Source organism: Vicia villosa, linkage group LG6 (genome assembly GCF_029867415.1).
Source record: "Vicia villosa cultivar HV-30 ecotype Madison, WI linkage group LG6, Vvil1.0, whole genome shotgun sequence".
NCBI classification, from domain to species: Eukaryota; Viridiplantae; Streptophyta; class Magnoliopsida; order Fabales; family Fabaceae; genus Vicia; species Vicia villosa.
Genome location: NC_081185.1, coordinates 74,582,816 through 74,596,574, shown reverse-complemented (window position 1 = coordinate 74,596,574; position 13,759 = coordinate 74,582,816). Strand labels below are relative to the sequence as shown.

Sequence of the window (13,759 nt, the reverse complement as noted above, 5' to 3'; positions counted from 1 at the left end):
CTTCAACGCATTCGTGTTAAGTGTCTCTTAATACATGCCATGATGCATTATATCAAACACAATTTCTATCTTATGTGATCTTAGATTTCAACTTTTGTTCACATTGGGAGAAAGTACATCTGTTGGGAGAAACCCAATTTCTATTTACGCATTTTTTGTTTCTGTTTTTTTTTTACCTGGGTGGCTATTCTAATTCATAATTGGGTTAAAATTAGGCATGATTTGGAATAGAAAGATGCAGCATAGAGCACAATTATAGAGATGAAACTCAACATACTTTTTCCTAATCCATGACATGTATTTGTCCCACCAATAACCCTAGAACTAAAATGTATCCATCCAAACCAAACCAAAGAAAAAACTCAGATGGCCAATTGTTAAGAACCAATTTCATAACAAAATGTTGAACAAACTGAGAGGACTGCAAAATCTGTTATCATTCACAGGGAGAACCCAAAAAAAAAAAACACCCTTCTTTCATTTGTTAAATAAAGAAGATTTTGCAACAAAACCAGGGATGATTCTCGTTAGATCGCTCTCCTCAAAACATTGTTTTTTTTATATAGTATTTCAGTCTTTCCTCAACTCTTATGTCCCATTGCTTGAGCTTGAAGATTTTGGTTGTCTTCCAAGAGTCTGTCATATTCAAGTAGTAAATCAGCGGCTTGTTTTTGGAGGGAAGCAACGTGAGCTTCGGCCGTCTCAACTTTCTTGTCTTTCTCTTCGGACTCCATCTTCACCTTCTTCATACCTTCTGATAGAGTTGAAAGTTCTTTCTTCAGTTGCTTTAGCTCCTTTGAGGCTTTCTCTTCCTTTTCTTTGAGCTCGACGGTTTCTTTTTTGAGATTTTCTACTTCTTCTTTTGAAGCTCCCATGTTATTCCTTAAATTAATAAGTTTTTGGAGATAATGGTGCATACGGTCAATAAGGAATCCGAGGAATAATGTAAAACCTGCAAGATTAAATTAATTCAGTCAAGACAACAATAATCTCTAGCTTACGATGTAATCTAGTCGAACACTCAAATACAATGAGAGCAAGCAGACAAAACCAAGATTGTTCACAACTTGCTGCATTTTGAATGTTATGGTGATAGAACAAATACAATAACAAATACAAATAACAAAATCAAGATATTCTATAAGCAACCACCCGACCAGAGTACACAAACATAGCGTCACAATTAAAAAACGATAGAAAAATACACGGTTGGAAATTCCATCTTAATTGCAGTTCCCCTAACCGCCTTATTGGCGGAAAATTTGGAATGCCTTCATTGCAGCATCCATCTCTTTCATTCTGCAGCGTGTAATGGGGCGGGTTCAGTCCTGCATCGCCGAAAGATATGGCCTTTGTAATGCTTCTAACTTGTAAGAGCGAAGGATGGTGGTATGGGATTTAGGATCCCTTCGTGGAAGTTAGATCCAACTCGATAGAGCTAAGTTTTAGCTCATCAGAGTAGGGTTCATTTACTTCACTGGCATATGCTGGGCTATCAAACCAGAAACATGGATCAAAATTCAAAATTGATGGACAGATTTGCAAATCACAATAAAGGTTCACAAAAGAGTGTAAAAATTCAAAATAGGTGGATGAAATAGGAAATCACATGATTCAAAATTGCTATATACCTATTACGCAATTCGATACAAATACAATGCTACACAGATTCGGGAAGTCTTTTAAGATAAAGTATCTAACTAGATCCTTCTAAGAGTCTGCTAACGATGTGACATCGGTATCAATAGAAAAGTCATGAAAAAATTGACAAATGAATAGAATAAGTAGATCCATTACATGGTCTAAAAAACACTATCTTGGACAAGGCTCCACCACTTGGGTAGACCTTAAGCCAGTGCGCCTCCGAAGTGCAATGGGGGTCGCTTGTCTAGGACATGGGCCATCTGGGTCAGCCATTGATCTCGTTTAGGTAAGTATGTTGCAACGTTAGTGTAGAAGGTTATTTTATACCCTTTCTTTCGTCAACAACTTTCAGTTAGTTAGGACTCGACTACACTATATAATATAACAAACTCTAGCTGCTTTCGACGGGGAACTCTACCGTTAAGTATAACCATATAATGTATCATATCTTTATTTATTCAAATACCTTAAACTTCGGCCCATATCTATATTGGTTAATTCATCACAAAAATAACTTTCCGGTTTAAAGCTTTCTTATCTCCGCAATATTACCATGATAAACTATTATGGAAAATTATAAAATATTTTTTTTGCGTGGATATAATATAATTTAGTGATAAAGAAAACCACAATAACAAAATCAAATTATTCTATAAACAATCACCAGACCAGGACACACAAACATAGCATTGCAAATCCAAAAAGAAAGATTAAGTCACTTGTGGAGATTCCTCCTTAATCGCGGACCATCCCTAGCTGCCTTAGTTGCAAAAAATATGGACTGTCTTCATTGTAGTCTCCACTCCAGCACTTGTGCAGGGTGTAATGGAGTGTGTTTAGTCCCACATTGCCTAAAAGCATGGCCATTCTAATGCTTGGAAGAGTGTTACAAGTTCAAAATCAATGGACACATTTACAAATCACAAGGTACAAAATTACTAAAGAGTGAAGGATGGTGGTATTGGGTTCCGCTTGTGGTATCGGTGTCAAATAAGGCAGAGTAATAAATTTAGATGACTAATGAAATAAAGTATGGCGATTACAGATTAGTTGGTCAAAAAAGGTACTTTTAATATGTCCATTTCTAATAGCAACTTAATAATGACTGGTAAGTTCAGTATTGTCAAGTATAGGCCATCGCAGTTTTTTGGCTCACTGCCATGGCCAAATTGATGGCGGCACCGTACGCAAATATGGCATGCCAAATGTCGTATTTATGGCTCTCTCTCATTGTCCCGCATCAGTAACACTGAGTACGTTAAATTTTTCTGAAACAAGTTCAATAAAAGAGCAAAAACAACTTATGCATACATGTTTTCGCAGCATAACAAAAAACCGCAGACCTACAAGACACCCTAGACCCTAGAAAATTGTTCCTTTATCTTTCATGAAATGGTTTAAGTAACAGAGTAGTCAATCCTAGATAGCGGCGCAGAGCGGCCAGCCCCAAAAGTGGGATAGTGGGAATAGCATACAGCAGAATAACCGCTAGTTGATCATTTATTGGAAAAATTGCATATAATAATTATAAACAAATAGAGTTAAGGGAACGGAAGAACAGAAGTGCAGAAACAACCATGAAGGAAGGTTAAGGTTGAGTCTCGATTCAAATTTGTTTGAAAAATCCAAAATAACCCTTAAAATGTTTTAAATTTAAGGGTAATTTTGGTTTTTCAGAGGGGAAAAGAATAGCGGGCCAGAAAACGCTCCGGACCAGGATCCGCTCTGCTCCACTATCCTTCTATTAACCCTATAGTGGCTGCCAAAGTGTTCTGCACCACTAAGGCTCTTCCCATAGTGGCCGGCCTACGCTCAGCAATAGCCCTATAGCACCGCTACAAAATCTCTGGACGTGGCTACAAAATCGCCCCAATTGCATCTTACATCAACCTAAACAACTGCATTGTTTAAAAGTTGCTTTCATTCAAGAACAACCAATTGACCATTTCTCGTTAGTTTAGTTTAAAACTAACAGAAATGGTCAGCAGAAAAGTGTCTAAGAAACTAATCAAATCAACTAAGCTTCTACTTAGGCTCAAACAAAAAGAAGGGTCAAGCAAACATAAGAGCTATAAAAAAAATGCAAATGACAGAGATGAAAGGAGCATGAAATTACCAAGCAGTGAAGCCTCAAGCAAGTGAGTTCTCCAAAGAACTTGATCCATAGGCGACATAGTACCAAGCTTAGCACCTTTGTTCTGGATCTTAACAATACTCATAAGACTAGAAAGCAGAATCACAAACATTGTGCCAGCAATAGTTTTAACCGTAGCTGGAACCTTCCCCGTCTTGAACAGATCCAAACTCTTCATCACAAGATCCCTCAATGGACCTATCTTTACCAACATAAGAAAAGCCATAACACCCTCCGCAAAAATCACTAAAAACAACAACTGAATCATCCTTTTCTTCCTTACTTCACTCAAATTCCCAAAAATCTTAACTTTTTCCAAATGGGGTTTTGTACACAAAGAAGAAACCTCTTCACAACACACTCATACAGACCCTTTTATGATTTCACTGAAACTGGGACACTAGACAATGACCCAGATGAATTATAAAACTAAAAAACGATATATGACTTGAAAGTTTGAGTCTTTACAGATTATTATATGCATTAACTTGAAGGGAAAGACTCAAAATTCTAATTTGGAAGAACTGCGGCAAGAGAGAGAAAGAGAGAGAGTTTGGGAAAGGAAAAGGGTTTAGAGGCTTTTTCAGTGAGTTAAGTTGAGAGTGAAAATTGAAAAAACTAATGAGAACAAAACAAGGTACTAAAGTCTACGGAAACAAGGTCAAGTTGGTCAATAACACCGGTTATATGTCTGAAAAAGGATGTGGATCCTTTGAGAAAAGCAAAGAGCAACATTGTATCATATTACATTTTTTTTTTTATAAAAAAAAAAATTATAGTAGAATTTTATTGTGATCCTTAAAAAATATTTCTCTTACATAATAGAGGTAATTATAAGAGGTGGGAAATTGGGTAACATCTAAGGTGAACCATCACCTAAATGGTTCACGGTGAACCATGAAAAAGAACCGTTGGATTAAAAAATTATATTATATGTTATAATGTATCACCCACATAGAATAATTTCTTTTTTTTGTTCTCTTCTCATTTCATGGGCTTCCTACCACCACCATGACTCCCAAATTATCATCTTCTCTAAAATTACGAAAGTTTTGTTTGTTCTTTCTCAAATTCTTGTTCTTTTGCTGCTATCATTGAATTTTAAAAATCTTCAAAATAATGTTAATTGAAAATTTGGATTGAAAAAAATTAGATCAAGCATTGTGAGTGACTGAATGATGTTAAGTACTTCATAATGTATCACTTTTGTCATCCATTATACATCTGGAAAGGTTTTTCCTTTTATATTTAAAATTGAAAATTTTGTTATTATGAATACATTTAGTTTGAGGAATTATACCTGTCATTTGAAATTTTGTTCCAGGACACGACTCAGTTTTCAAAAAAATTCTTTCTTAATTAAATGCCCATTTCCAATCTAATAAAAATGATCTATTATTGAATTGCTATTCTAATTTTTTTTACTGTTCTTGTGACTCATTTATGATAAATATCAGCAGAGAAACCGTTTGAGTTGGCTTAACCATGAATAACCCTTAAATGGTAACCTTTGTTGCCTTTTTATATTTAATTTTAATACTTGGTGAAAACTACATGAAATGAAGATGGAGAAGAAGCAAGTTATATGACAGAAAAATAATTAAAACAAACTTAGCGTGTTTTTTTTTCTATGGGTATTTTTTTTAGGCATTCATATGACTGTGTAGTTGAAAAAACATGAGTGGGAAGATTTAGATCTCAAGAAGAAATAGTTGAAATTGTGTACTTGTTGTTTAAACTCAAATGAAAGTATAGGAATCTGGTAGTGAAACTAAAAAGAGCGAGAGGTTTGGTCCGGTTGAGATTCTGAAACAATAGGTGGTTGCAACTTGCAAGAGACAGGGATGTTATTTGTTAGCCGAAACAGAAATAAAATTGGGACGTGTGGAGAGATTAAATCTAATACAGTAAAGTATAATAACATATTGTATACTTATGTGATCTCACGGTAAAATTGGACGGTACACTAGTGAGGGATTTAAATGAGCCCTCATTCTAGACTTCACCGGGAAATTGATCAGATTCGGCTCAAAAAAATTTAGAGGATTTTTTATTGCATTTTTAATGGTGCTCATGCACCTTTGTAAAAAAAATAAAAAATATCTGATAATACATAAATCTATTTTTCAACGTACCTCATATATATATATATATATATATATATATATATATATATATATATATATATATATATATATATATATATATATATATATATATATATATATATATATATATATATATATATATATATACCGCACACACTCATTCATAATTGAGTCACATTTATTTTTTTTAAAATTAATACGAAGATGCAACTCTATAAAAAATATAGAAATATATTTTTTGTCGAATTTTTAGTCTAATGCGCGTGAAAACCACCCTCTAAGCCAAAGAAAAAGATGTGCATGAAAACTCTTAAATCTACCATTTTTCAACCTTGCTCAAAATGTTTATTGTATTGCACCTAATCTAAGAGGTTTATCAATCGCTACTCACGTTCATTTAATCCAAGAGGTTTAATTTCTCACATTTGGTAAGTTTTCTCATTTTCCTCATTTTTTATTTTTGATGCATGCATTATTAAATAGGTTGTTTAAGGTACATTAGATTGTAGTTAGACTTCTAATATGTAGAATAATGAAGTATGCATTGACATTTGAAGCATATGGCATAAGGCATTTTTGTATTTCCTGCCATTTCCATGTTTTAGAAAAATACAAAAGTGTATTTTCGTACTTTCGTTAAATTTGATTTTCCTAAAATACGAAAGGCACTTCTTTATTTTCCCAGCATTGTTTGAATTTGTATGTTTTGGTTGCATTGTTTGATTATATCATTTGGGTTTAACTTTGTCGGCTTTGTCTGTTTTTGTCTGGTATAAATACAGGTTAAATGTCTAACAACTAAGAACGACTGAGTCACGATAGAGTGTCCCAGCATGCATTTGTTTGCAAGGAGGGAGCCCGACCCTCGTGACCACCGGTTGGTGCCAGTTCATTTGATGCGGATGCGTTCACTTTTGAAATTCACGAGTCTCCGACTTCGCCTTCCCGAAGGAAGGTGTCACTTGTTGCTGTCCAGAAAGCATCACCATTCACTTCACTACTGCCTCTGTATGCAAATCATGTTGCTAGGTGTAACACCCCGATTTTTAATACGACGGTGTATTTTTAAAAGGAACTATTTCCATAAATAAATCAATTAAAGGTTTTCCTTGTAAAAAATAGCACCCTTTTTTTATTATTATTATTAAACACTATGACGAATTTTGTATTTAAATTTGCTTTAAAAACTCAACCTGTGTTTTATAAAAGAAATTAGATAAACCAGATTATAACATAAAAACATATTATACATATAGATGAAGTGTCATAAGATATGAAGTACTGATAGTAGTTAGAATACAATCCATAAATGACATAATAAGTAAAAGTCTTCGGCAGGCATTCACGCAAGAGAGGATGATTTATCTAGGAGGGTGAAGATATTGAGAGAAAATGAAACAGAGTGTGTGAAGAATTTTTAATATTTTTCTCTAAGTGAAATGTCTTGTTTCCTCTATGTGCGTTATACTGAAAATGGAATGTGCGAGTATATATAAGCCCAAAAGCATTACTAGGGATGACAACGGGTCGGGTGTGGGTTTCGCACTATCCAAACCCGCACCCGAAATTGCCACCCGAACCCAAATGTTGTTTGGGTGGCAAAATGACACCCACACCCACATCCGTTGGGTTCGGTTTTTTTCACCCAAACTCGAACTCGTAGCAAAATACATAAAATACAATTTTCCTACATCTTTCTATAATATAATACAATAAAATAATATATATATATATATATATATATATATATATATATATATATATATATATAAACGGGTGTGATTTCGGGTTTCAGATGTGGATTTCATACTACTCAAACCCGCACCCGAAACATCGGGTGGCACCCAAACCCAAACCCAGTCAACTCGGATTTTCACCAGTTGATCCGGGTTCGGGTGCGGGTGGGCCCCGCGTGTCTGTGTCTGCTTGTCATCCCTAAGCATTACGAGTCTCTCTTTTCTAGTTACCTCATTAAGTTGATATTTAACCACTGTTAAAAAAGTAATAATCACACATCACATCTTCTGAACACTTCATAATGAATATTCTTATTTACTTTTGTCCATATCTTCTTCATACAAGATTTTTATTATATTAATGCAATTTTCGATGTTATGTAACATTGATAAAAATGTCCAAAATAATTTTTGCTGATAAAAAAAATTGGTTATCATATACTGCAATATAAAAAATATCAATCGAGAAAATAAATTTTATTGTTATTACTTTTTTATTAATCTATCAAAAATAATTTTGTGATTTCATCGATAAAATTTCGTCATGAACAATGACTATTTTAAAATTTTAAGCGGGTAAAACTACACTTTATTGGAGAGAACGCGAATTAATTCAGAAAGAGAAAGTATTTTTATTTTATAATTCTATCATAAATAATTTTGTTATTCTTTGATTAAAATTTTGTTACAAAAGGGGTTGTTTCAAAAATTAATGAGGCTAATTTTATCGAACGTTAAAGAGGTTGAAATCAAGATTTTTAGAAAATTTTATTGTGAATCACTAATGAAATAAAAATCTAAAAGTATTCTGAGCATAACTCGAACTTACTGATATAAATATTATTTAATTTTATATCTGATCTTAATATACTATAGATGTGCAAATTTATTATAATCTTAAAATATTTATTTATTTTAAAATTACAGGTCGTACAATACATCCCCCCTAAAAGAGTTTTGTCCTCGAAACTATGTGTCTGTAAACAAATCCAGGTATTTCTCTCAAATTGCACTCTCAAGCTCCCAAGTGGCACCACCAGTGGCTTGGTTCCAAATTATTTTTACCAACACAATTTCCTTATTTCTCAGCAGTTTCATCTTTATATCCTCTATCCTAACAGGAATTACTTTAAATGATAAGTTGTCTTTAAGTTGAATGGTGTCTAGTTTGATTACGTGGAAAGGGTCCGGAATGTATTTTCGTAGTTGTGAAACATGTAATACATCACGTATGCCGGATAGAAAGGATGGTAATGCAATTCTGTAAGCCACGGGTCCAATTTTAGAAGTTATTTGATAGGGTCCAATAAACTTTGGAGTTAGCTTTCACGTCTTGGTTGCTCTCCCCACCCCGGTGGTGGGTGTGACACGGAGGAACGCATGGTCTCCTTCTTCAAAATCCAATAGCCTACGTCTTTTGTCACCGTAGCTTTTTTGACGATCCTGTGAAGCCTTCATCTTTTCCTTAAAGCTTTTAACCTTTTCTATAGTTTGGTGAACCATTTTTGGACCTACAATCATACTCTCACCATCTTGATACCAACATAGCGGTATTTGACATTTTCATTCATATATAGCTTCAAATGGAGCCATTCTGATACTAGTATGAAAACTGTTGTGTAGGTGAATTCGATTAGAGGTGGTATATCATCCCAACCCCCTCTATCATCCAATAAACATGCCTAAAGTAAATCCTCTAACGACTTATTCGTTCATTCTGTTTGTCCATCTGTTTATGGATGATTTGTCGAACTTAGTCTTAGTTTTGTCTCAAGTGCTTCGTGTAACGCACCCCAAAAATGTGATGTGAACTTTGGGGCTTGATCTGACACGATGCTAGAAGGTACCCCATGTAATATAACAATCTCGAAAATGTAAATTTATAATAATCCTTTTTATTCCATTTACCTTTCAGTCAAAATCTCTTTACTTTCCTATATTAATTTCTTATTGCATTACAATCCCTTACAAATTAACCATAACCTTTGAAAAGACGAACATTTTTTAAGATATAAGTCACCAAACTAAACACATGTCATAGGACCAATCTAGTTGGTCCTGTAAGTAACCAAAATACCTTTGTTTTTGAAGACTAGCACTTGTTTACCAAATTCCAGGGTAAACACTAACCCAGTTTTTTTTCCGTTTTTTGATTTTTGACATTTTGATATACTTTTTGGAATTTATGATTATCTTAGTTTATGCAATCTCCAAAATATGTCTTCTTTCTCTTCATAAACAAAGATTTTAAGGCAAACTTCAATAATATTCATCTTGACTTGAAACCGTGTAGATGTCAATTTAACCATCAACAAATTTGTCGCTTTCTACCATGTTGAAACTCTAATCAATAACCTTGACTAAATTCAAGGCACCCTTGAATCTTGATCCATCTACTTGCATCCACTTGTTTCCAATTATATTTTTTTGCTTAGGTAATCTGATAAGTCAACAAGAATGGTTATTCAACCATCGCTGACTCTGCATGCCTTTGAACACATCCATGAAGGTTCTTGTTTTTATACTTGCAACTCTTCAGCCATATTCAAAGCATAACACCCAAGGCTAGCATAACCGTCCATTTCAGATGCTACAATCCCCCTCCTTACCTTATCAAGATTCAAGTGATAATCAAATATATCCGTAACTATTCCCCCATTACTACTAGTATCCATAGTAGGAAACTCCATCTCAAACTGAGTTTTCTCCGTTATATATAGTTTCTAACAAATTTATCGCTTGGTTTTTGATATTCTTCCTCTAAAGAAATTTTCTACCAACCAATTAAGTTGCTTTGACATTAGCCCTTCCCCCAAAAACTCAATAACTATTCAGCGGTAACATGCATTTTTGTTTCTTGCTTTGTGTAAAATTTATCACACTTTTGAAACAGCCTCAAGGCATTCATAACGCCATCACCTCATATCCCATAACTTTTTCTTGTCATGAAAACATCCACTAGTTAATGATGAATGAATAACAACATTTGAACTTCCTAAAATATATAGACCTCATATTTTAGAGCCTATAGCAATAATCACTTCATCATACAAAATCTTCCACACTCTATGTTCAACTCTAGTCCATGTTGGATAGTCAAGCTCTCTCCCGGATTAAGTTCACAATCCAAGCAAATCTTCCTTTCTTACCTCTTAATAAGAAATAAATATATTTGAGAACATGTCACCCCACTTTTATATATGATAAGATACTCATCTCTTTTCCTAAATCAGATATTAGCAATAGTAAGATCCAAAGCCGACAAGAATTCTAATATGGATTTACCCTCTGCATACACCTCCCCTAGATCATACTTATCATGCACGCTCTCAGAATCTCTTGCTACACTCCCTGCATGTCCATTTAAATCCCCACCTAGAAAAAGCTTACCTCCTTGGAATATATCATGAAGTAAGCCTTCTAAATCCTCCCAAAATGAGGTGCGTAAGCACTCATAACATTAAATAACATTAAATGTGTCTTGTTCAACTACAAATTTCAAGGCGATGTTTCGATCTCTTACTCTTTTCACGTCTACAATATCATTCTTCCACTCATTGTCCACTATAATCCCACTCCATTTCTCGATCTAACTTTTTTAGTGTACCAAAGCTTAAACCTCGAGTTGTATAATTCTTTTCCTTTTTCACATGTCCAATTAGTTTCATGTATGCACATAAAATTGATTGCTTATCCTAACCATAATACCCACTATTTTCATAGATTTTCCAATAAGTGTGCCTATATTCCATGATCAAAAAACAAATCTTACTCTCATGAACTAACTTCTTTACCCTCATATATTCACGAAAGTGTGAGAACCGTTGTTTATTTTTCGCTGCATCCAGATGGTGATGCAATGACCCTTGATCTTTTAACACTATAATCAAGTGATACAATATGTTGCTTAGAACAACCTAACATTCACATTATTTCATAATTGATCCATGTTATAGAGATTCAACAAAATCTTACATTAGTTGTCGGCTGCCTAACACAACTCTCTTCTTTTAACATAGACATGATTAACATGGCCCCAAATTCATAAATATCCTTACTAGGTTGCCGATGAAGGCACTTGGTTAGGTTAGAAGTTGATTCTTCAACTTTGTGTAACACAGTTCAAAACTTGGCATCGGAAAAAAAATTAACCTTAGGTTTAATAAATAATACCACTTCAATTTTCAAATATGGAATCGATTTGAATAACACACAAAAATAAATATTATTTTATAAATTTATTCTTTACTTAATATTTATTCCGTATAATTAAACCAACTAAAACCGTTGCCGAAACTCAGAAGAAATTAAAAATAAAATTGCAATATTTATACGGACCAAAAACTTAATTAACCCTAAAGATAATAATTAATGTAATTGAAAATGACAAAGAAAAAACAAAAGTATTCTATTTTTTTGGCTTTATATCACCGGTTTAGTCCAGTTCTGGGATCAAGTGGTTTCATCCCCCTCCCAATCGCAGTTGCGAGGCATCAAACCGTAGTTCTCCCTACCAAGTCCAGCGCCAAGGACCAACTAACTATTGGTAAAAACAAAAGTATTGTGTAATCTATACTAGTATTTGCTTAAGCCTTAAGGAATGAGATAAAATAATAAAGTAATGATAAAAACGTAAACGACACGCTACATAACCCTATTATAAATAAGAGAGTAAACTAAGCCATAGAAGTATATAGAAACATAGATCAGATCGGTGCGGCGGCTAGGCATCAGTGCGGCGGGAATGGGAGATCGGAGCAGTTAGAAGTTGTTGGAATGGGTTCTTTGGAAAGAAATTAAGCTTAGATAGATAGCTTCATGTTTCTTTCCTATTCCACCCATTCCTATTATTTCTAATTTCTCCTCCCTTTCCCTTCCTTCACTCTACTTTTCCTGAAGTTTCTCCCCTAACTTGTTCATTATTTTCTCCATCTTTTTTGTTGATCTTAATCTTTGAATGGTTAAATTTCAGATCTGATACTGTTGAGGGATATTTTCGGTTTTTGAGAAAATCAGATCTGTCTATGGTCTCTAGATCTATTGTGTTACGGCGAAAATAAGTAATTTTTGTTTTCATAATTAAGAGTCACTTTCTAGCTTTTGGATATAAACCCAAAATTGATACAAAAATGGCCACTACTTTTCATGGAACCTAATAGGGATAGTGTCTTTTTTTTTTTTTCTGATTTGTTTTGATGTGTTGTTTTAGGTAGGTGTATGTGCGGCTGGCTACTCGCTTTGAAACATTGGTATAAAGTACTTGTACCAAATATGGTTAGAGATCGTCTCCATAAGTGTATAGGTCTTGGATTTGTAGTTTTTTTAATTGATTTTATTTTTATTTTAAATTAAGTACTAGAATTATTATTTTTTAAACTTTGTTAGGTTTTTTTTTTTTAAAATAATTATTTGAGTCAAAGTATAAATATATGATAAAAAGTAATTTAAAATGAGAATATTAAAAGATTTCTGTCAAATTTGACTGTGTTTTAACATAAAGATATTCCAGCGAGGATATGAAAATTTTTCAATGTTACATTATTTATTTCTAGTTAGATGAGTTGATCTAAGACATTAAATATATAAAATAAATAGATAATGTTTTTGCTTACAATACACTGGAACGCTGTAGTCTATTGAAGATTTTAGAGTGAAAAACCATTTGCAAATGAAAATAGACAATTCATGTCAGATTAAAATAGCTGTAAAGAGAATTATATAATACTTGTTAGGCAAAAACAAATGAGAGTGAATGAATACATTATTTAAAGTTTGAAGTGTCAATTAAGGGTACTAATGAAAGACAAGTTTTGACACCTCTGTTAACCGGTGGAGGTGGATTTGATCTAATTTCATTCCCCCTCAAAACCTTTTTTAGTTTGGAGAATTTTGTTTACTAAACTTTCTACTGAAGAGTAGTTAAGCAGAGTTCTTTTGCAATTCCTTCTAAATGTAATCTTTGTAATTTGGCTAAAGAGAGTTTCTCTCATCTTTGAGTGTGTATGCAGCGAAGATTTGGAATTGGATTAGCTCTGTTTTTAATTTCAGTTTGAGGATTACGTTTAGGGAGGACATTTGGAGTATTTGGATTTGGATTAGCTCTATTTTTAATTTCAGTTTGAGGATTACGTTTAGGG

General features: G+C 33.6%; 1 protein-coding gene across 1 annotated transcript; it reads right to left on the bottom strand.

The window, feature by feature from the left end:
• Positions 1-221: 221 nt before the first annotated feature.
• On the bottom strand, positions 222-4,465 carry LOC131609233 (uncharacterized). The gene is made up of 2 exons (XM_058880908.1): positions 3,761-4,465; positions 222-952 (listed from the first exon to the last, which is right to left on the bottom strand). The coding sequence occupies exons 1-2, from the start codon at positions 4,044-4,046 to the stop codon at positions 582-584; spliced, it is 657 nt and encodes a 218-aa protein (XP_058736891.1). The 5' UTR covers positions 4,047-4,465; the 3' UTR covers positions 222-581.
• Between the last annotated feature and the right edge of the window lie 9,294 nt (positions 4,466-13,759).

Bases quoted from the DNA above. Each gene is read 5' to 3' on its own strand.
- LOC131609233 (XM_058880908.1), bottom strand. From the start codon at position 4,046: ATGATTCAGTTGTTGTTTTTAGTGATTTTTGCGGAGGGTGTTATGGCT. The intron at 953-3,760 runs GTAATTTCATGC...TTAATCTTGCAG, and splicing joins GCTTGAGGCTTCACTGCTTG to GTTTTACATTATTCCTCGGA.